This window comes from Populus euphratica, unplaced genomic scaffold, assembly GCF_000495115.2.
Source record: "Populus euphratica unplaced genomic scaffold, PopEup_1.0 scaffold92.1, whole genome shotgun sequence".
Taxonomy (NCBI): domain Eukaryota; kingdom Viridiplantae; phylum Streptophyta; class Magnoliopsida; order Malpighiales; family Salicaceae; genus Populus; species Populus euphratica.
In genome coordinates, this window is record NW_011499974.1 from 614,208 (window position 1) to 634,021 (window position 19,814).

The following is a 19,814-nucleotide window of genomic DNA, read 5'->3' on the forward strand; positions in this document are numbered from 1 at the left end:
ATTTATTATTAACATCAATACATTAAAAAATAAAAAATACTACAAAAATATTATTTTAATATATTTTTAATAAAAATATTTTAAAAATAGTAATTTTATTTATTTATTTTAAATTAATATTTTTAGATTATTTTAATATGTTGATGTTAATAATAAATTATAAAAATAAAAAAAAATATAATTTTAATATATTTTTAATAAAAATATTTTAAAAAAGAATTATGAAAACACGATCACACCCCACCCATGAATTCTTCTCCAATTTTACAAGCATGCCATGTCATCTTGTCTGAACTATTTATTTACAACATGTTGTCAACCAAGCTTTTCCCAACTCAAAATGACACGTCAGCTGAATGATGTCAAGTGACAGAGAAGCCACTTGACGAGCGACAAATCCTCCAATCCCTCACTTATCTCCCAAATATTCTCCTCTTTCCTCTTCAACGTCCAATCCCTAACCCCCTCCCCCTCTCTCTCGGATTTTTTCTCCGATCTTCTTCGGCGATCGTCTCTCTGGTACGCTTTATAATGCACACTCTTATAATTTAAAATTCATTTATTAGATTAATTAATGATTAATCTCCAAATTGTCAGTGTATGATGCTGTTTGTTAGTTATGTCGTTTTATGATGTTTCTTAATTATGGGTTGTTGTCTGATTTATGCCAAATTATCATTTTGATATTGAGATTAAAAGAAAATCTGATTTAAGGTATTAAAGTGGAATTCATGAATTAGCCCGAAGAAAAATCTCATTTACATATGTTTTTTTTCTAATCTCTTATATTTTTATGTAATTTTGGTGATATTTTTAACTTTATTTAGGGGAGTAGAATTTGGGTTTTTTATCCGATTGATTTTGACCTGACAACATGTGTAATTATCTCCGACTCTGGATTCATTTTATGTTGGATTTTTGCAGAGGTATTCAAGAGGATTCAGTTGTTGGCAATGGCGGCTACCTTCAGAGCATTTTTGAACAGTCCTGTTGGTCCCAAGACATCTCACTTTTGGGGACCTGTTGCCAACTGGGGGTTCGTTGTTGCTGTATGTTCTACTAATTTATTTCAGTTTGGATTGTATGTATATTTCTTTTTTATATGCTGTGTTGCTGCATGATTTTAATTTCATGCTCTGTGACTTATTGTGATCGTATCTAATCTATTCAACAGGGGTTAGTGGATATGAAAAAACCCCCAGAAATGATTTCTGGAAATATGACAGGAGGTAAAACAAATCCTGATGTTGATTTTGTTTGATTTCTAGTGCTGATGGCTGAGGTTCTGATCTTTGTATTGTTGCTCCAGCTATGTGTGTGTATTCAGCATTGTTCATGAGGTTTGCATGGATGGTACAGCCTCGTAACTATCTACTTCTAGCATGCCATGCTTCAAACGAGACTGTGCAGCTCTATCAACTCTCTCGGTGGGCAAGGGGTCAGGGGTGAGTAACTTCACTTGTGATTTGTGTTGAATTAATCTGTTCTTAATTGCAATATGTATTCCTCTGTTGTGGTTGCTTGGAACAATGTTAGAAAAAACGAAAACTATTCCATCATTATGGTCTGGTGGAAAGTTGTTGGAAGATTTAGGAAAGTAATTTTTTTTTCCCTTTCTTCTGGCCTTACCATTTTTTCAAGAAGTGGATTCAAAATCTGTGTCCAAGAATTAGCCAAGACAGTTGCTAGTCCATCAGACATTGATTATCACTTCAAACAGTTGATAGTATTTTTATTTAAAGAAAAGATTTTCTTAAATTAACATCAGATGATGCAATAACACTTTGAATATTCCACTACCAGTGGTTAGTTCATCTGCTTAGTCAATTTTTTTTTGTCCTTTGCTTAGGTACTTGTCACCGGAGAAAAAGGAGGAAGCTAAATCTCAGTAACTTGATGCAAGTGCTTTTACTGCCCCGTTTCCAGTTGTTTTTATTGTGATTTCTGCAGAAAAATCATGGAATTTGTTATTTACAATCCTTTGGATCAACTTTCATCTGAGCTCAACACGTATAATAATGCAGCATCTTGTTTCTCTTCATTGGTTTTTACCCCACAAGCCGTGGTGTAGATTTGTCCTGTTGTCTATGATGCACTGGTTGGGAGGGATAATAAAATCACGTTCACAAATCATTTACAAGTGCTAAACCGTTAATTAGCAAGGTTATCTCACTCTGGATCTATGTAGTTCCAGCAATTGAACATTTTGAAAGATTTTAACCCGGTGATATCTCCGGTGGAGCAATATATTCTTGGACCTATCGGGTTCTACCCCTTGCCTGTTTTTGTTTCATCGTTTATTCACTGTGGAAATAGTGTAACTCATATCCCGGAACCAGCCATGATCTATTCCTGCCGATGAAGCACTTTGCTCAAGATATTACCATCTAGTAGTTATTATGTTTTTTATGAAGGTTTTTTTTTTCAAAACTAGCTTTTATTATTTTTTAATTAATTTTTTTATATTTTTAGATTATTTTGATGTATAGAAGTAAAAAATAATTTTTTAAAATAAAAAAGTATTATTTTGATATATTTTTAACTAAAAAATATTTTATAAAGTAACCACAAATATATTTTCAATTATTCTTTTATATATATATATATACAAAGTGCAATGGTTTGGGAAAATAAAAGTGCAAAAAATTAATTAATCATAACGAATCCTCTACATAAAGAATAATGAGTGAGAATTCATACAATAGAAGTCTCGAGCAAAGATTACAAGGGTTTTGTTTTGCCATTTCACTCGTGAGATGCCATGCAGCCTGCTATATGCTGCTGCCAGTCTTTTTCAAGTGTCATGTTGAGAATGTGAATCATAATTATTTTTTAAAGTGTATTTTATTTAAATATATATTAATTTAAAAAAAAACATTTATATTTTTCACATCAATACATTAAAAAGATTCATTTTTTAACTAATTTAAAGCTAAAACAAATAAGAAAAACAGCACAACTGCAATCTCAAACATTCCCTAAACATAAAATAAGAGCTCTTTATGCTAATCTCAGGAGTCATCACAAATCTCTCTTTTGTGCTTCTGGCTTTTTTTCTTGGATTCTACCACGATAGTTTCTTTCCTTTCTTCAGATTTCTTCTTTTTCTCCCTTTTTCCCTTGGATGCCTTCTTTCTTTTTACAGGCAATGTTCCCATCTCATCTTCAGTTTGGACCTCGGTAGTTTGGATCCCATTGGCATTCCGTGCTGTTGCTGCAACTTCTGCAAGCACAATAGGGACGGTGATAATCAATAGAAAATCTACACAAGAAAAATCATTGATGCAGACAGCTCTAACCTGATGTTAGCTTTTAGCAATAAGGAAAAACATATCATAGCACTATTAGAAAGACAAAGCTCTAGCCTGATGTTGGGATCAATCTAGTTTAAACGGCATACTCGTTTCAAGTATCCATCCATCATCTCCAAGGGAGAACTGTGATCTCTTAGCAACAAGGGTCCCAAATGACCATCGAGAAAAAGCTTATCATATTCCTAGAGACTCTCTCGAGTATCAAGAAGCTCATCTTAATGGCATTCCCAGAATTTCGACCAGCACCATATGTGAAAACCTAAAACTGCTGGAAGAAAATGAATGCCATCAACACATATAATTATTTTGGGCCAATAATTTATCCCTTATCCCAGTTACCATCCAGAAAAGTTTTTGTCCAAACACTCTAGTTTGCCGAGGGTCTTGATATTCAAGTACTATGGGGCGGCATAAAAAAAATACTACCCGAAGCTGTGCAAAGAAAGGGAAAACCAACCTTTGTAAACAAAGTTTGAATCAAAAACAACATTTGTAAGGTGCTGCTTCAAGAAAACCTGCACCGCATAATTATAGTTTGATTAAATGACTGGAATATCCACAAAATATATTATCATGATTCCCACATGCTCATTCAAAAATAAATCTCCATCACCCAGACATCAAAGCTTATGAAAGCACCACAAGCAATCTTACACTGGCAGGATTGATTTTTGAACCAAATACCCCAAAGCATCATTTCAGCATACAAGGGAGTTTCAACTTTCATCTAATGAAACTCACTTTATAGAACATTCAATCAACTAACAGTAGTTGTGATGACATCATGTCAGTTGATAAAATGTTAAAGAGACATGAAAAACTGACAAGTCAACTCCAATTAGAGCATTCATGTATTGTAAGTTATTAGGTTGAAAAAAAGTACCCTGATTCCCAGTGAGGTATTGAAAAAAAGATAATATTGCATAACTACAGCAATATTAATCAGTAATAAATCAAGTATTTATAACAAATTAAGCTGTAAGCAACACTCTTCTCCTCAGTGTCATTGGAATATTTCCAACTTCTGTAGTTCCACCATTAGGAACGACACTGAGATAAGAAGAAATTGAAAAAACCAGTATTAAGTCTAATATAATGTCGTTCCAAGTTGAAAAAAGGAAATAAATAAATAAAGAAGTGCAAAGTAAATTGGACTCGATATCTTCACAGAAATGAAGTTCAAGAAAATACCGCTGAAAGAAGTTGACGAGTCTTTGTATCCCACAACCGCAAATAACTATCCAAACCTAAGATAAAAAAAAGCAATAAGTCAAGAAAACATTTTGGCCCCAGAACTAGGAAGGTGCTAATTTAATGGCAGAGAAAACCAAGTCAAATATATGTCTGACAAAGATAATGCAAAATTGTTCTATATACTCACCGCATGATGCTATCACAGGGAGCTCTGGGTGCCTGGCAATGGATCTAATACTTCCAGAACACTTCCCTATAAAACATCCTAACAGCTTTCCTGGAAGAAAAAGATAGATCCAATGTTAAAAGAATTATAGGGAAGAAGAGAACATTCAGAAGATAAAATAATCAAGGACAGGAGCAGCAGGTGGGCACTGATATTGGATTGCCAAGCAACACAATTTAGCCCAATTCACAACAACTAAATAGTTGACATTGTATACAGATGTATAAAAACATAGACTAAGATGATCTGATTAGAGGATTTCAGCCATAAGAAGACAAGTGAACATACTAAAATAATAAATTGTGACAGCCTGATCATTTGACTGCTGTATACAGGATGGAGGACCTGCATACTCCTGGGTTAGCCCCGGTTCCTAATTAGTCATTAGCCAAAAATAGTGCAATATACAACTCATGAAATGGTTCAAGACTGCTTGATTTGATTATGATACATCGCGGAGCCATTTGAAGGTGCTGAGCAAACTGGTCTAAGATGGAATTCCACTGATACTTTCAGATTATATTAAGAATAATTATATAAAAGAACCATATTATGGTGTTCATTCAGAGGTTCCTCATTTTTGAAAGTAAATAAAATATCTGTACAAAATCATCAACTATAGATCTAAGCATGATTATCTATCCTCCTTATGTGTGATTGTTATGCAAGCAAACATGGTAAAGACAGCTGTAAAACCCTCCAAACAAACAGATGGAACCAACACACAAGAAGCTTAAATATTAACCTAACAGAAAATTCTCTTGCTATATGCAGCAGAAACTTGATTTAAAAAATGCCAGTTTGTATGAACTACATAGTGTCTAGAGTCAGATTTCCACATTTCATGAGGAAATGCCAAGTTATGTATGAGTTCAATAAAGAAAACATTCCCAGCTAACATATCACTAAAAATAACTCCATTAAATACCATAATTTCCACACTGCTCAGTTCAAAAATAATTTCCACAATGCTGGGAAGGGCAAGTCAGATTCTAAATCTTAACTTATATACTTATCCTCTGACCATTTGATCCATATGTGTTTCATAGAAGTAAAAAGGATGGGACAACGCAAAAAAATAACTGTAAATTTATCACACTAAGATAATTGTAAATTTATCTCTCTAAGCCTACTTCAGGCCACTGACTCCAACACAGACACATTGCAAAGCTTAAGGTCAGGCAAACACAGTCCATTGCAAAGGCCTTACTCACTTTGTTGCTAAGTCAGATCAAATTATTTGAATTGCAGCCCTTATTGAAGTGCCAACCTCCTATTTAGATCCTTGATTTACAAATTCAAAAACTGGACTACACCAAAAAATCATTGCCACCAGTAAACAAAATACATATTTCATCTGAAAAGAAATTTGGTCCATTCACAAGAAACTATAGAATTATCTTAAAAGAGCTAATACCTACTCAAGTGATATTTTTATATTCCAATTACATGCAGAATGCAGAGCAAAATTAAACAGGAATTAAAGTGTAAAGTATTTATTGCATATACCAGTTCGCATGTCGAATGAAGCTAGGTCACCGGATCCATTTCCTATATATATAGTATGGCCATCTTGATCTTCAGTAACAGCCTTAATAGCAGTCTCTCTGAAATCAAATGATAGAACAGGTCTGCGCTGAGCAGAAATATCATACAAATGGACCTGTTAGGTAAACAGAAATTATCAAGTTATATAGATTTAAGGCCATCTAGAAACCTCTTCAGCTGTTAGCAAATGTCTGTGATTATGTGCGACTGCAATTCCACGTCATATGATTCTGGAAAAACAGAAACCATTTTTTCCACATAAGCATGCAAAGTTGCAAACACTGGTTCCACATAAGCATGCAAAGTTGACTATTTCTAAACCACTCCATTTCTAACTATATAACCACTCCATTTCTAACTATATAACCACTCCATTTCTAACTATATAACCACTCCATTTACTATTTCTAAACCACTCCATTTCTAACTATATAACCACTCCATTTCTAACTATATAACCATTTTTTGCAGTAATCACAGCCAACAACCAACACTGGTTCCACATAAGCATGCAAAGTTGCAAACAAAAGAGAGGATGGGTATTGACTATTTTAGAAGCAAGCATTTTCCTGGAGCAGCTACTAGGTGTGCATTGTGGATATCTAGATAAAATACTTAACTACAAACTCTTCCATGCTGCAATAAATTTTCCCATGAGAGTATTTTCTATGGAAGGATTACCTGATGACTATTGGTGCCAGCCACAAATTTATGGTGATCATCATTACTCAGGAATGTCGTGCATGTAAACCAAGTAGGGGTAAATATCCCAAGGCTATTTTTAGGAGGCTGCACAAAGCAAAAATAAATGAAATTGACCTAAGGCCAAGTACAAAATTACTTGTAAATAGAAAAATACTTTTTCATCTTGATTTAGAATAGTTAACTAGTAATATGGCTCACAGGTTTGGCAGTCCAAATTTTAGTAGAATTCTCAAGGTCCCATAGATTAACTTCAACACCTTTCCTGCTTTGGAAAACAAAAAAGCCATCATGCCACTAGTGAACATAAGTTTCCAAGTCTAAATCCTATATGGTATGGTCACACAGATGGGTGTACTCACCCTCCAAACACCGCATAGTTTTCACTTCCATCCACTTTAGAACATAAGACATTACCAGAACCACAAAGTTTCCATGTCTTTGTTACACTAATATTGGCACTATCATCAGTCGATTTATCAATCCCAATAGACCTCATGCTTGCATTTCCTTTTGATGTACATGTAAGCAAAGTACATGAACTACACATAACCAACACAATGAAGCTCGGTAACTGCTGGTAGTCATAAGTAGAAATAACCATAAACTTCAAATTATTACTCTGAAAAAGAAAGTGTAGAGCTTACCCAGATGACCTCTTTCTCCTGAATAAATGCAAACCAGAAATAGCATCATCTTCAGGTTGAACACCATCCTCACCAACATTAGATAACATGACATGAATTTCCCCATTAAGCGGGTTGACTACTTCAACCTGTATTACATTAACTTTAGCATAACTAAGCAACGCCCAAGTGACACCAGAACTACCATCAAGAACCAAAAACTAAACTGCACTCCATCGTCAACATTCAGAATGTAATACAATTAACTCACCACTCTATTTTTTCTTGCAACAGCCAGTAACTGCAAGAAACAAAATTACACCCTAGTAAGACAGTTTTTATACCACGTTTAATAAATGCATGCAACATCAGTATGTCCACCACATATGTATTACAAGCACGGCTATGAGTCTATGACACATTAACTCCGCGAAAAAAGAAAAAGAAAAGAAAAACCCAGAAATCAAAACGTATAAAATGGAATAGATTTACAAGTTTCAGATCAAAAAAGTAATAGAGAAAGAAAGAAAGGAAGAGCAACGCATACAGGGTCTTTTTTACGGTCATCAAAGGAAGCAGCAAGCACGCATTTGGAGGAAACAGGATCACCCCATCTCTCTACAACCTGAGGTGTTCCTCTTTCGCCACGAGACTCAATCACTACAATCAAAACCAAATATCAAAACAATAAGAAACGCAAACAGCGATTTGCTTCATTGGGTTGTTAAAGAGAATTGATAACGTATTTACCTTTGATAAGACCTAGAGAATCAAAAGTTAGAGCTCGAAGTGGAGGGCAACCTGGGCACTCTAGTGTCGTAGTTCGCGGCATTGTTTTGTAATGTTCAGTTTTACTTGTCAATAAAAACAGAGAAAGGGAGGGAGGGAGATACAGAGGATACAAAACCCTAAACCCCTGGTTCTTGTTTTGTCTGAATATTTTGGTTTTAGTACCCCTTTACTTTCCATAATTTTCAAATCAGTCCCTTAATTTTCATGTTGATTTGTTGTCATCGTATGGATATGAATCCGAAACGGGATGACTTTTGTGTGTGTCGCCTTCAATTTAGAATACTAAGGTTGTTTTTTTTTTAAAAAAAAACAATTATCATTGAAAATCACAAATATTCACATTCTAAAGAATTATAACATATAAATTAATAAACTTTCATAAATAAATTATAGTTTTTAAATTTAATTCAAGATTTAGCATAAATAAATATCATTTAACAAGATAAATTGATATAATTTAATTTGAGTAAACTTAATTTTTTTATAAAAAATTAAAATAATATCACTAATTTTAGATCAATCTGACTATATTAAATCAAGTTATTTATTTTTAGTTGATCTAAATTTTGAGTCAAGTTAACCTATCTAAGGTGAAATTTTAAAATAGTAGAATAAACTACAATAACATAAAAATTTATAAATTATTTTTATAATTTAATTTTTTAATTCACACATATAAAAAGATATTTAAAATATAATAGTAGTTACACGAGCTCCATCATGTCTAGTTCCGAAAAAAAAACAATTAAAATTGTAGCTATATGTTGAAAAACTTAATCAAAGAATGGATGAGTGGATTATTTTTTTTAATAAATGAATTTTCATTAATTATAATCAACCAAAGCAGATTGCTTTCAAGGCTTGTACGATATACAAACTCCACAATACAGCAAAAAACAAATTGCTGAAGGATATACAAACACCACAATACGATCAAAAGCAAGCTACTGAAAGTTCCAGCTCCTGCATAGAGCCATCATATTTGAGATTTACGATAGCTTCCTGTAGATCTTTGTCTTGTAAAGTCTAAGTTTATCAAAGCTGGAAATTCTATGCACAATGACACTGGCAACAGTCCCATCAAAACCATGCTCTCTCATGTCCCTTTCTTTCCAAATTTGATAAACGCAGGAGCACCAGAGAAATCTTAGCAGGACAGAAAGAATGCATTTCTTCTGTAGAAAAGAAATGGCACAATATATCCACCTCTTCCTGCCGATCTCCAGCCTGCAAATTCCACTTTTCTTTAAAATACACTGCCATATTTTCTTGGTGAAACTACAAGAGAAGAATAAGTGATCCCTATCTTCTGGAGCTTGTTGAAATAGAGAGAAAGTTGTGTCTATATTCCTTCCTCGTTTCAGCTGCTTGATTTGGTGGATAAACTGTTCAAGATAGAGAGAGCTACATCTGGGAACAGGCAATGGTCCCCAAAGGAGCTTATGCCAAGCAACATTATTTCTTTTCTTTCTCAGAAGATTCAGGCACTTTGACATGAAAATCCTCCATCAACAGCTTCTCTGCATGTCATGCAATCCTCAACATCTTGACTTGGAAAAATAGTACCACAGATGGCACTATGAATATCAGACATTAGTTTTGACCTTGAAGGAGGCCAAACCCAGCAATCACCTCTAATCACATTTGCAACAGTAGCATTTAAAGGGAGTCCAGTTCCAACAGTAATTTCCTGCCCATATGTCTTAATCAGATTGCTTACAAGGTGAGCTTCCAAGTGCCAATAGAGTAATCAACAGAATCCCACATCATATTTCGAAGTTTCGGCATCTTCCTCCAGTTCCAGGTGCAGTCATTTGGGACATTGAAGCTCCATAAACTCCTATTCTTAATTAAATATTCCCAACACTCAGCCCATAATGAACCAGATTTTAGAGGGAGACACCATAGATTTCTCATTGCACAAGCACAACTCCACTCTTTCAACTTTTTAATTCCAAGGCCTCCTCCCTGTTTTGGCAATGTACCTAATTCTCAAGCAACTTTTGCACCTACAGCAGATGTATCATTTCCTTTCCAGAGCAAGCTATTGCATTTACTCTCAGTAGATTTTATCACTTGAGATGGAAGAATAAAAATGGTACACCAGTAATTTTGAAGACTAACGATCACTGATGATACTAGTTGTTGTCTTCCTGCAAAGAATAAGAGTTTTGTTGCCCAGTGCTGAATTCTACTAGAGATTTTATCCAATAAAGGCATGCAATCATGTATTGTGAGCTTTCCTGATATTAGAGGACCCCTAGGTACTTGACAGGCAGTTTTCCCATTTAAACCCATAAATATTCTGAATTTGGGCTGCATCTTCCATTCTTACACCAGAACAAAAAGGTTCGCATTTTGAAGGATTAAATATAAGATTAGATAACAAATAAAACTGATCTAGGATTGAAACCACAGAAGAGATAGCAGCATTCACACTACCAACAATGAAAATTATAACAGGGTGAGTTAAACAGACCTTTTCAGGTAAGGGAAATCAACTAACCAATTATTATTTACTATATTTAATTGAAGCACTCTATTTCTCAAGGAATATGTTTACATATTTCAGTTCAGAAAAGATGGTATGCACGCATGCTGTTGCAGGTTTATTAAAAAAAAATTTGATAGTATTATGATTATGAATCTGTCTTAGATAAGTAATAAAAATTAAAAATATGATAAAAATAATATTTTATGATGAAACAAAAATTGTATTGGTAATTAAAAATTTAGAGATTAAACAAAATTATTTGTAACAATTCATAATATTTTTTTAAAAAAATATAGTATTTTCCTCACATGGTTTAGTTTTTTTATTAATAAAAGCAAAAAAAAATAAAAGCTAAATTTTCTATCAGTTTAATATTAAAAAAAATCAACAAAGAAAATTTTAAAAGAAAAAAACTCATGGAAAAAAATTGTAGCAATTGGCAATGTTTAGGAGAAAAACTACAGCGTTTTCCCCAATAAAATAAACAAAAATAATTTCTAAAAAAATCATAATAAAAACCTTTTAGAGAAATATTGTTGCAATTCATAGTATTTTATGAGAAACACTATAATGTTTTTCCTATATGATTTAACTTTATTGTAATTATAATTTTTAACCAACTCAATATTCAAAAAAATAAAAATAATAAAAATAAGTTTGGAAAAAATCATTAAAAATCATATGAGAAAACACTATAGTAATTCATAATGTTTTAAAGAAAAAAATTACAATGTTAAATTCTCAATATTAAAAAAGATAAAATCGATAGAGGCAATTTTAGAAAAAAAATATAACACAAAAAATGGGAAAAAAAGAGAAAAAAATCATGCTAGAAACACATTAGCAATTCACATTAAAGCTACAATGCTTCCCCATATTATTTATTTTTATTTATAATTACTTGTAATTATAATTTTTAACTAACTCAATATTAAAAAAATAAAATTGATAAAGATAATTTTGAAAAAATCATAAGAAAAAAAACCATGTGAGAAGATATTGTAGCAATCCATAGTATTTTATGAGAAAAACTATTATACTTTCCCTACATGATTAAGCTTTATTACAAAGTTAAATTCTAACTAATTCAATATTAAAAAAAATGATAAAGATTATTTTAGAAACAAAATATTACAAAAGAAACAAAATATAAAAGAAAGTAGAAAAAAATCATGTGACGAAAAATTATATCAATCCATAGTGATTTAGCCTTACTTATATTTACTTGTAATTATAATTCTTAACCAACTTAATATTTAAAAAATAAAATTAACAAAGATAATTTTAGAAAAAATATAAAAAAAAATATGTGGAAAAAAATATTGTAGCAATCCATAGTAATTTGCAAAAAAAGCTACAATGATTTCCCCATATATTATAACTATAATTTTTAATCAACATAATATTAAAAAATAAAATTGACAAAGATAATATAAAAAAAATCATAAAAAAATATAAAAAAATCATATGGAGAAACACCGTAGCAATCCATAATATTTTAAAGAAAAATATTACAAAATTAAATTTTAAATCAGTTCAATATTAAAAAAATAAAATCAACAAATATAATTTTAAAAAATAAAAAAATAACAATAAAATAAAAAACCATATGGGAAAATATCATAGCAATTCACGATATTTTAAAAGAAAAAATTACAAAATTAAATTTTGAACTAACTTAATATTAAAAAAATAAAATTAACAAAAATAATTTTAAAGAGAGAAAAAAAAAAGCATTGTTGAAAAAAAAATATTGTAGCAATCAGTATTAACTTATGAGAAAAGCTAAAGTACTTTCCCTACATAGTTTAGTTTTACGTATAATAAAATAGAAAAATCAAATGAAAAAATATAATACCAATCCACAATATTTAAAAAAAATACAAGGATAATTTTTTAACCAGTTTAATATTAAAAAAACAAAATTGATAAAGGTAATTTAAGAAAATAATAAAAAATTATTATAGCATTTCACAATAACATGCGAGGAAAGTTATACTACTTTCCTCATACGTTTTAGCTTTATATATAATGATTTTTTTTTAAATATTATTTTTAACTATAAGGAATTAACGATAATAAAGTCAAGTTCAATTAAAAAAAAATCCCACCAAATTTATAAACCGGAATAACTTAGGTTACTTTAACAAATAGATGAACCATTTTAACTCTGTAAAAAGAAAAAATAAAAAGAAATAAATTATAAAACTTAATTTTTAATTACATCAATATTAAAAAAATAAATAAAAAATATTATAACAAAAATAATAACAAAAATTTAAAAAAATAAAAAAAATAATACACTATGTATTACTATTATAATTTACAATGCAATGAACATGGATAGATAATAATTTCTGCATACCCTTTAGCTTTTTTATTAATAAAAAGGAATTACTTTTACTAATAATTTTAATAATAAGCATGTAATATTATTAAAAAAATATATAGGAGAAGCTATTTAAAAAATTTAAATTGATAATATGACTTTTTAAATAGTATAAATATTTTTTTTATTTATATTCATTTTAATAATAAAAAAACATTTTGAAAAGTAATTTTATTTTTAATATACACGCACAATTATTTTAAAAATTTATTATAATCTGATTAACATGAAAATTTTTTTAATTAACTTAATATTAAAATAGAAAAATATTAATTTAAAAACATCAAAGGACAAAAAACTAATAAATAATGAACAATAATTTAACATATTTACAAGATAGGTAGAAATAATATTTTTATTAAAAAAATAGTAAATCAACTTTTTTATTAGCACTTCTACATAAAATAAATATTGAAACACTAAAATAATATTTTATTATTATTATTATTAGCTTTCCATTTATCATCTGCATTGGAGATGCTCTCGGACAAATACTTGCGGGTCACTACTACACTTCACCTGCTTTGTGTTAAATTAAATAGGCACCTCGTGATGTTCTAAGAGCCTGACGGGACACTATATTGTTGCCAGCATATATATATATTTATATATAATAAGAACAATAATGGACTAGGTATCGCAATCCTTGATAGCTCTGTTTTTTAATGCCGTTGTGTAGGTTTTTCAATCTGATCATCTATATTATTATTTTTCTATAATATTTAAATTGTTAAAATATGTTAATCACCCACAATAATGCTCCCCCGTGGTTGATCATCTCCATAACAGTATTCACTCCCACCTTTCATCGTCCCCTTCCTTCCCTCTCGTTGCCACCGTCTTCATCCAATTATGGCCACAAAGTCAGGGCCGGCACAAGAAACCACCATAACCACCCATGCAATCAATATTACAAAAGGTGGTTACTGCTTGGAAAGTAAAACCTTTCAAAGTCTTAGACCAACTGCTACTCCACCACCACCGCATCAACCTCTCTCCATAACCCAATTCATCCTTTCTCTCCTCCACTCCTCTGCCATCCCAACCAGCCAAAAAAACTTCCTTATCATGCCCTCCACACGTCAATCTCTCACTTACTCTCAAGCCATCAACCAGATTTACTCTCTTTCTTCATCTCTCAAGAGTCACTACAATTTAAACAAGAACGATGTCTCTTTTATCCTCTGCCCGCCCTCTCTCCACGTCCCCATTCTTTATTTCTCTCTTCTGTACCTTGGTGTCACCATCTCTCCTGCCAACCCCCTAAGTTCAAAATCCGAGCTGACTCACCAAATCCAACTCAGCAAACCCAAGATCGCATTTGCTACTTCCCAAACTGCCCACAAGCTTCCCTCTTTTCCCCTTGGCACAGTCCTCATTGACTCCCCTGAGTTCATCACCTTGTTGACTCTAATCTCCAAACGAGACACTCCTACCAACCACGTTGAGGTGAGTCAATCCGACATGGCAGCGATCCTATATTCCTCGGGAACAACTGGGAGAGTCAAAGGCGTGTCATTGACTCACAGGAACGTAATAGCTCCAATCGCGGCTTTTCAAAAGACCTCTGCAGAACTTGACCCGCATGCGGTTTCGTTGCTTACGCTGCCTTTGTTTCATGTTTTTGGCTTCTTTTTGTTGATAAATGAATTTCGGTGGGGGAGGACGTTGGTTTTGACGGAGAGGTTTGATTTTGAGCAAGTGTTGAAGCTTGTAGAGAGATATAGAGTGAGTGACATGCCTGTGTCGCCAACCATTATTCTGAGATTACTGAAATCGGATTTGACTAACAAGTATGATTTGAGCTCATTGCGGAGGTTTAGTTGCGGTGGCGCGCCATTGAGTAAAGAGGTTGCAGAAAAATTCAAAAGGAAATTTCCACAGGCTGACATAATGCAGGCAAGTCCTTTTTTATCCTTCCTTTTAACTGAATGCAGGAATTTCATTTTTCACAAAGTTAATGTATAGCAACATTAATGTTGTTGAGTAATTAATGATCGTGTCTTATACTTGAGATTTAGGGATATGGATTGACGGAGGCTGGAGCTGTATCTAGGATAATAGGACCGGAAGAATGTAACCAGCATGCTTCTGTTGGTCGGTTGAGTGGAAATATGGAAGCCAAAATTGTTGATCCTCTAACTGGAGAGGCCTTTGGTCCTGGCAAGAGAGGGGAGCTTTGGTTGCGAGGGCCATCCATTATGAAAGGTAGTGAACATTGACTTGTTGGTTGCTACCTTTCTTCTTTAATGTGTTGCGAAGTGTTATTCTTTTGGTGTGGAAAACAAAAGAGCTGCAGTATACTGGACTGAACTCCAACAGTACAGCGTTTCGCCGTGGTTTTACACTACAAAGAGCAATATGTCAGCGTTTTGCTAAAATGTTTTGAATCTGCCTCAATTAATAAGAATATGCATCTTGTACCATTGCGTAGCCTTAATGGTTCTTTGCTTTGTCGTTTGATTCTGTAATTGGAATTTGGCATGCATTCATCCCTTGTCCGCTTTTCTTAAACCACCTGCCATGTATACATGTACGCAACTGCTTTGACATTGTTTGGGATGGACCAGAGATACCTTCTAGGCAAATCGCAATGCATATTTGCATCAGGGTATTAATATCGAAATGTGCTGGTTATTTGCAAGGAGAAGAACCTTCCATGACTGGGAAATCAATAGTCTATATTGTGGAAAATCTTAGTTGGGCACCTTTCCCTTGACACTTTGTTTGGCCGCATAAATACCTCGGCATCTTCTTCCTAGTAGAATTCTCTAATATTCTGTTCTTGATGCTAAAATTGATGGTTTGAGTACAGGTTATGTAGGAGATGACAAGGCAACTGCCGAAACCTTGGATTCAGAAGGGTGGTTAAAGACCGGGGATCTTTGTTTCTTTGACTCCGAGGGCTTCCTCTACATTGTTGATAGGCTAAAGGAACTGATAAAATACAAGGCATATCAGGTGATCGAATTATCCCATGCTCTTTCCAGTATATTATTGACTTCAATACATGTTAGGATCGTAAATCTCATTCTAATGTTAGAAATACTGTTGTCCTGTCACATCTTGATAACTTGTAGGTGCCCCCTGTTGAGCTGGAACATTTGCTGCTGTCTAATCCTGAGATTGCCGATGCTGCTGTAATTCCGTAAGTTGTCTCTTCTGCTTCTCGTGCTCAGAACTTCATGTTGGTATAATAAGCATGCGAAATGTTGTTTAATTACGCGTCATACGTTTCTGCATTGTAGCAGTTGCTGACAACAAATTAATCTCTCTTTCAAATAAACATAAGCGAAATGTAATGGTGGATCAGTCCAGGTTTTCTTTTCTTGACTGATATGGAGATAGCAGCAGTAAAATTAGCTCGATAATTTAAGCGCTGATGATAGATGGAAGGTGAATTTAGTGTTACTGTTATTGCAGGGAATAGCCTGCCTTCACAATTTCGTTTGTTTCCTCATAATTGGTTTGTTTTTGAAGATACAGATCCACTCGTTTCATTGGTTTTGGTATCTTGGAGCAGGTATCCTGATGAAGAGGCAGGGCAAATTCCCATGGCCTGTGTGGTGAGGAAACCTGGAAGCAGTATTACCGAGGCTCAAATCATGGATTCCATTGCAAAACAGGCAAGCTTCTAGTTTTAAGTTTCATTATTTTTCCCTCTTTCATATTAAGATGCATGCACTTGGAAGGCAGATCTATGGAACAAGTCCACACAAAATCTTGCTCTCGTTGTATAAAATGACAGAAACAATAATTTAGCCTCGCTTTAATTTAAGAAGCAATCAATATTATTGTAAACTCGTGATCATATGATCGCAGCTCACAACAAGATTGGTAATAAATCTTGAAAAATTGAAATAGATCTATAAAAATATAATATAATTGAAATATATTTTTAAGCACTAATATTATTAAAATAAAAATTTTTACTTTACAAATATCAATTTATAGATTTATAAATGAGAAGTATAAGGAAAAAGTTATGGAGTCAATTGATTTTTAATAAATTAATTAAATTTATTAAAAAACTAAAAAATATAAAAATTTCTCTCACATAAATAAAATAAATACAGTAACAATAATATTATAAGTGTTAATTTTTTATTTTTACAAAGAGTATTTCTATTCTTAAAAATAAAACTGTAACACTAGTGGGTTAAGCACATACCCAATTTAAATAAAGCACAAAGGAATTAAAATAAAGTTTAAAAATAAATAAAACAATAATTTAAAATTACTTTTCACTCTTATTATATGATAGTGAAAAATACACAAGATAAATAATTATTAAATAATTTTTACTAAACAAAAGCTTAATGCCTTGTAAAATAAAATTTAAATTTTTAATATTAATTTTTCTTATTTGATATAGAATACTTGTAAAAATATATAAACCAAAAGTTATCACATAAATCTTTAATAGCATTAAAAACTCTTTGTAATCCATATTTTTTAAAAAATATATTTTATTTTTATTTTTATATTTTACTAGTAGATTTTAAACCGAAACTTAAATATATTATTTTTTCTTGTTCAGATAAATTAACAAGTTTAATATATTCTTAGAAATATATAAATATCTAAGTTTCCAGCTAACTGAAATCACTCCTAAATTCTTTCTAAATTCTTTTATAGTTTTTTATGACAATTAAAAAATAAATATTTAAAAATTTTTAAAAAATAATTAATTATTTTTTTAAAATTTTACCTAATTTTACGTACAAGCGCACCAATAGAAGGGCGAAGCGAGAATCACATCACATAATAATTTTATCTTGTCCTCATGTTGCAGAAAATGACAAATTGAGTAGTTGGTTTGTCTAATACGCACCCACCTGAGGCCTATAATTTATTTCCACAGGTTGCACCATACAAGAAGATAAGACGTGTGGCTTTCACTGACGCGATCCCCAGATCTCCGGCGGGAAAGATCTTGAGACGGGAGCTCATCAGCCATGCTCTCTCCGGTGCTCTCAGCAAATTATAATTTATTTGTTAAAAAAAAGGGTTTGAGTTGTCTTTTTAAATATATTAAAATAATATTTGTTTATATTAAAACATCAAAACAATTAAAAGCATATAAAAATAATTCTAAATAAAAACAATTCAAAATTCTAGAAAAGGAAGGTGTAACTGTATCCTCAAATGATGCAGGTCACCGTCCTTATCTTCTCCTGGTTGTTCTGTTATTACTTTCGGGAGCTGCAGAAATTTTCCGATGTTGTTTTGGTAACAGTTACTCGCAATTGTTAGATAATAATATGTAAAACAGTGAGATAAAGTTATTACTTTTAAAATATTTTTTATTTAAAAATATATTAAAATAATTTTTTTAATTTTTTTTAAATCAAGATATAAAAATAATCTAAATAATTTTTAAAAAAAATTCAAGATTTTCAAAAGCATAATATCACCGCAAAAATAAAAACATTGATAAGGCTTCACTGATTAGATTAGATTGTATAAGGCTTCATAAATAATTTTTTCCCTGTACTCTTGAGATTTTCTCAACATTGCCCCTTTACAATTAATTTAATTTGAGATTTTATTCTTTGGCTCACAAAGTTTTTTAAGAACACGGTACAATATGTATTTTAAAGTTTATTTGTTTTTATATTTTTAAAAAATATTAAATATCTTTAGTTGATTCAAATTAATTTTTTAGTATTTTTAAATCATTTTAGTATACTAATAATGTTAAAAATAATTTTAAAAAAATATTATTTTGATGAATTTTCAAAGGAAAAATAATTTAAAAAATAACATTTTTTTTTAAAAAGCCTTACCTTGCCATGTGATTTTTTTTTATGAGATTTCATCAAAATCTAAAGAAAATAATTACTGGTCCTTAAAAACAATAAAAAACAAGAAGAAAAGAAAAATATTTTTTATAAGTATAAAACCTCCCTTGCGATAAATCACATTCATGTTTTCTATTTTTTTATATAACTAAAATAGCTAGAAATTCATTTTAGAAATTAAACTCTCTAAAAAAAATCCATATTCTCTGAAGTAAGAGTCCTTAATGTATTTTTTATAAAAAAAAAACAAATTACTTTTAATTATTTTAAAAATTCATTTTTAATTAATTATTTTATTATAATAGAAATTAAAAAAGGTATACATTTAAAGGAATATTAAAAATTAACTATTTTATTTAGTAAAAAACTTTTAAAAATTAATTCATCACTAGTTGAAAATGTGGATCAAAGATACATTAAATTAAAGAACTTAATGCATGCTCAAATACAATTTTTTTTTTTTTAATTTTCATTGTAGTTATCATAGGTTTTTTTAGTACATTTTTCATTTGTTTATTTTGGCATACTGAACCCATACTAGTGTTGATAATTGATACATGTCTCTATAAGATAAATTTGTTCTTCATTTCTTCTTCATTTCTATATAAAAATGGCGTTCGCAAAATACATATTCACTAATCATCAAACTATAGTCATTTTAACCCATACCTTTGAGACTGGGCTTAATGAAAATTGCACTTAGGGCACAAAAACTTCAATGCTTG

General features: G+C 31.3%; 3 protein-coding genes across 4 annotated transcripts; 2 read left to right on the forward strand and 1 right to left on the reverse strand.

Moving 5' to 3' along the window:
• The first annotated feature begins 383 nt into the window (after positions 1–383).
• On the forward strand, positions 384–2,220 carry LOC105139454 (mitochondrial pyruvate carrier 1-like). The gene is made up of 5 exons (XM_011045889.1): positions 384–519; positions 925–1,049; positions 1,175–1,229; positions 1,310–1,445; positions 1,850–2,220. The coding sequence occupies exons 2-5, from the start codon at positions 954–956 to the stop codon at positions 1,890–1,892; spliced, it is 330 nt and encodes a 109-aa protein (XP_011044191.1). The 5' UTR covers positions 384–519; positions 925–953; the 3' UTR covers positions 1,893–2,220.
• Positions 2,221–2,904: 684 nt separating this feature from the next.
• Positions 2,905–8,628, reverse strand: LOC105139453 (WD repeat-containing protein 74-like). 2 transcript variants are annotated; one of them, XM_011045887.1, is made up of 12 exons: positions 8,361–8,628; positions 8,158–8,270; positions 7,882–7,911; positions 7,632–7,759; positions 7,347–7,526; positions 7,186–7,252; positions 6,964–7,071; positions 6,244–6,397; positions 4,696–4,785; positions 4,506–4,561; positions 3,772–3,829; positions 2,905–3,223 (listed from the first exon to the last, which is right to left on the reverse strand). In XM_011045887.1, exons 1-12 carry the CDS (start codon positions 8,440–8,442, stop codon positions 3,012–3,014), a joined length of 1,278 nt encoding a protein of 425 aa, XP_011044189.1. In that variant the 5' UTR covers positions 8,443–8,628; the 3' UTR covers positions 2,905–3,011. The 2 variants fall into 2 exon arrangements, with proteins under 2 accessions (XP_011044189.1, XP_011044190.1); XM_011045888.1 differs by having other exon boundaries at positions 7,186–7,249; positions 8,361–8,624.
• A 5,425-nt stretch (positions 8,629–14,053) lies between these two features.
• Positions 14,054–18,290, forward strand: LOC105139452 (4-coumarate--CoA ligase-like 9). The gene is made up of 6 exons (XM_011045886.1): positions 14,054–15,184; positions 15,307–15,493; positions 16,101–16,246; positions 16,366–16,433; positions 16,809–16,911; positions 18,150–18,290. Exons 1-6 carry the CDS (start codon positions 14,138–14,140, stop codon positions 18,273–18,275), a joined length of 1,677 nt encoding a protein of 558 aa, XP_011044188.1. The 5' UTR covers positions 14,054–14,137; the 3' UTR covers positions 18,276–18,290.
• Positions 18,291–19,814: the final 1,524 nt, after the last annotated feature.

What these genes read in the sequence shown, in the direction of transcription:
- LOC105139452 (XM_011045886.1), top strand. Translation starts at nt 14,138, where the DNA reads ATGGCCACAAAGTCAGGGCCGGCACAAGAAACCACCATAACCACCCAT. An exon ending in CACAGGCTGACATAATGCAG is followed by an intron (nt 15,185 to 15,306) that starts GCAAGTCCTTTT and finishes CTTGAGATTTAG; the next exon opens with GGATATGGATTGACGGAGGC. An exon ending in GCCGATGCTGCTGTAATTCC is followed by an intron (nt 16,434 to 16,808) that starts GTAAGTTGTCTC and finishes ATCTTGGAGCAG; the next exon opens with GTATCCTGATGAAGAGGCAG.
- LOC105139454 (XM_011045889.1), top strand. Translation starts at nt 954, where the DNA reads ATGGCGGCTACCTTCAGAGCATTTTTGAACAGTCCTGTTGGTCCCAAG. An exon ending in TTCTGGAAATATGACAGGAG is followed by an intron (nt 1,230 to 1,309) that starts GTAAAACAAATC and finishes TTGTTGCTCCAG; the next exon opens with CTATGTGTGTGTATTCAGCA. An exon ending in CGGTGGGCAAGGGGTCAGGG is followed by an intron (nt 1,446 to 1,849) that starts GTGAGTAACTTC and finishes TCCTTTGCTTAG; the next exon opens with GTACTTGTCACCGGAGAAAA.
- LOC105139453 (XM_011045887.1), bottom strand. Translation starts at nt 8,442, where the DNA reads ATGCCGCGAACTACGACACTAGAGTGCCCAGGTTGCCCTCCACTTCGA. An exon ending in AAATTTGGACTGCCAAACCT is followed by an intron (nt 7,072 to 7,185) that starts GTGAGCCATATT and finishes TGCTTTGTGCAG; the next exon opens with CCTCCTAAAAATAGCCTTGG. An exon ending in CTGGCACCAATAGTCATCAG is followed by an intron (nt 6,398 to 6,963) that starts GTAATCCTTCCA and finishes TTTACCTAACAG; the next exon opens with GTCCATTTGTATGATATTTC.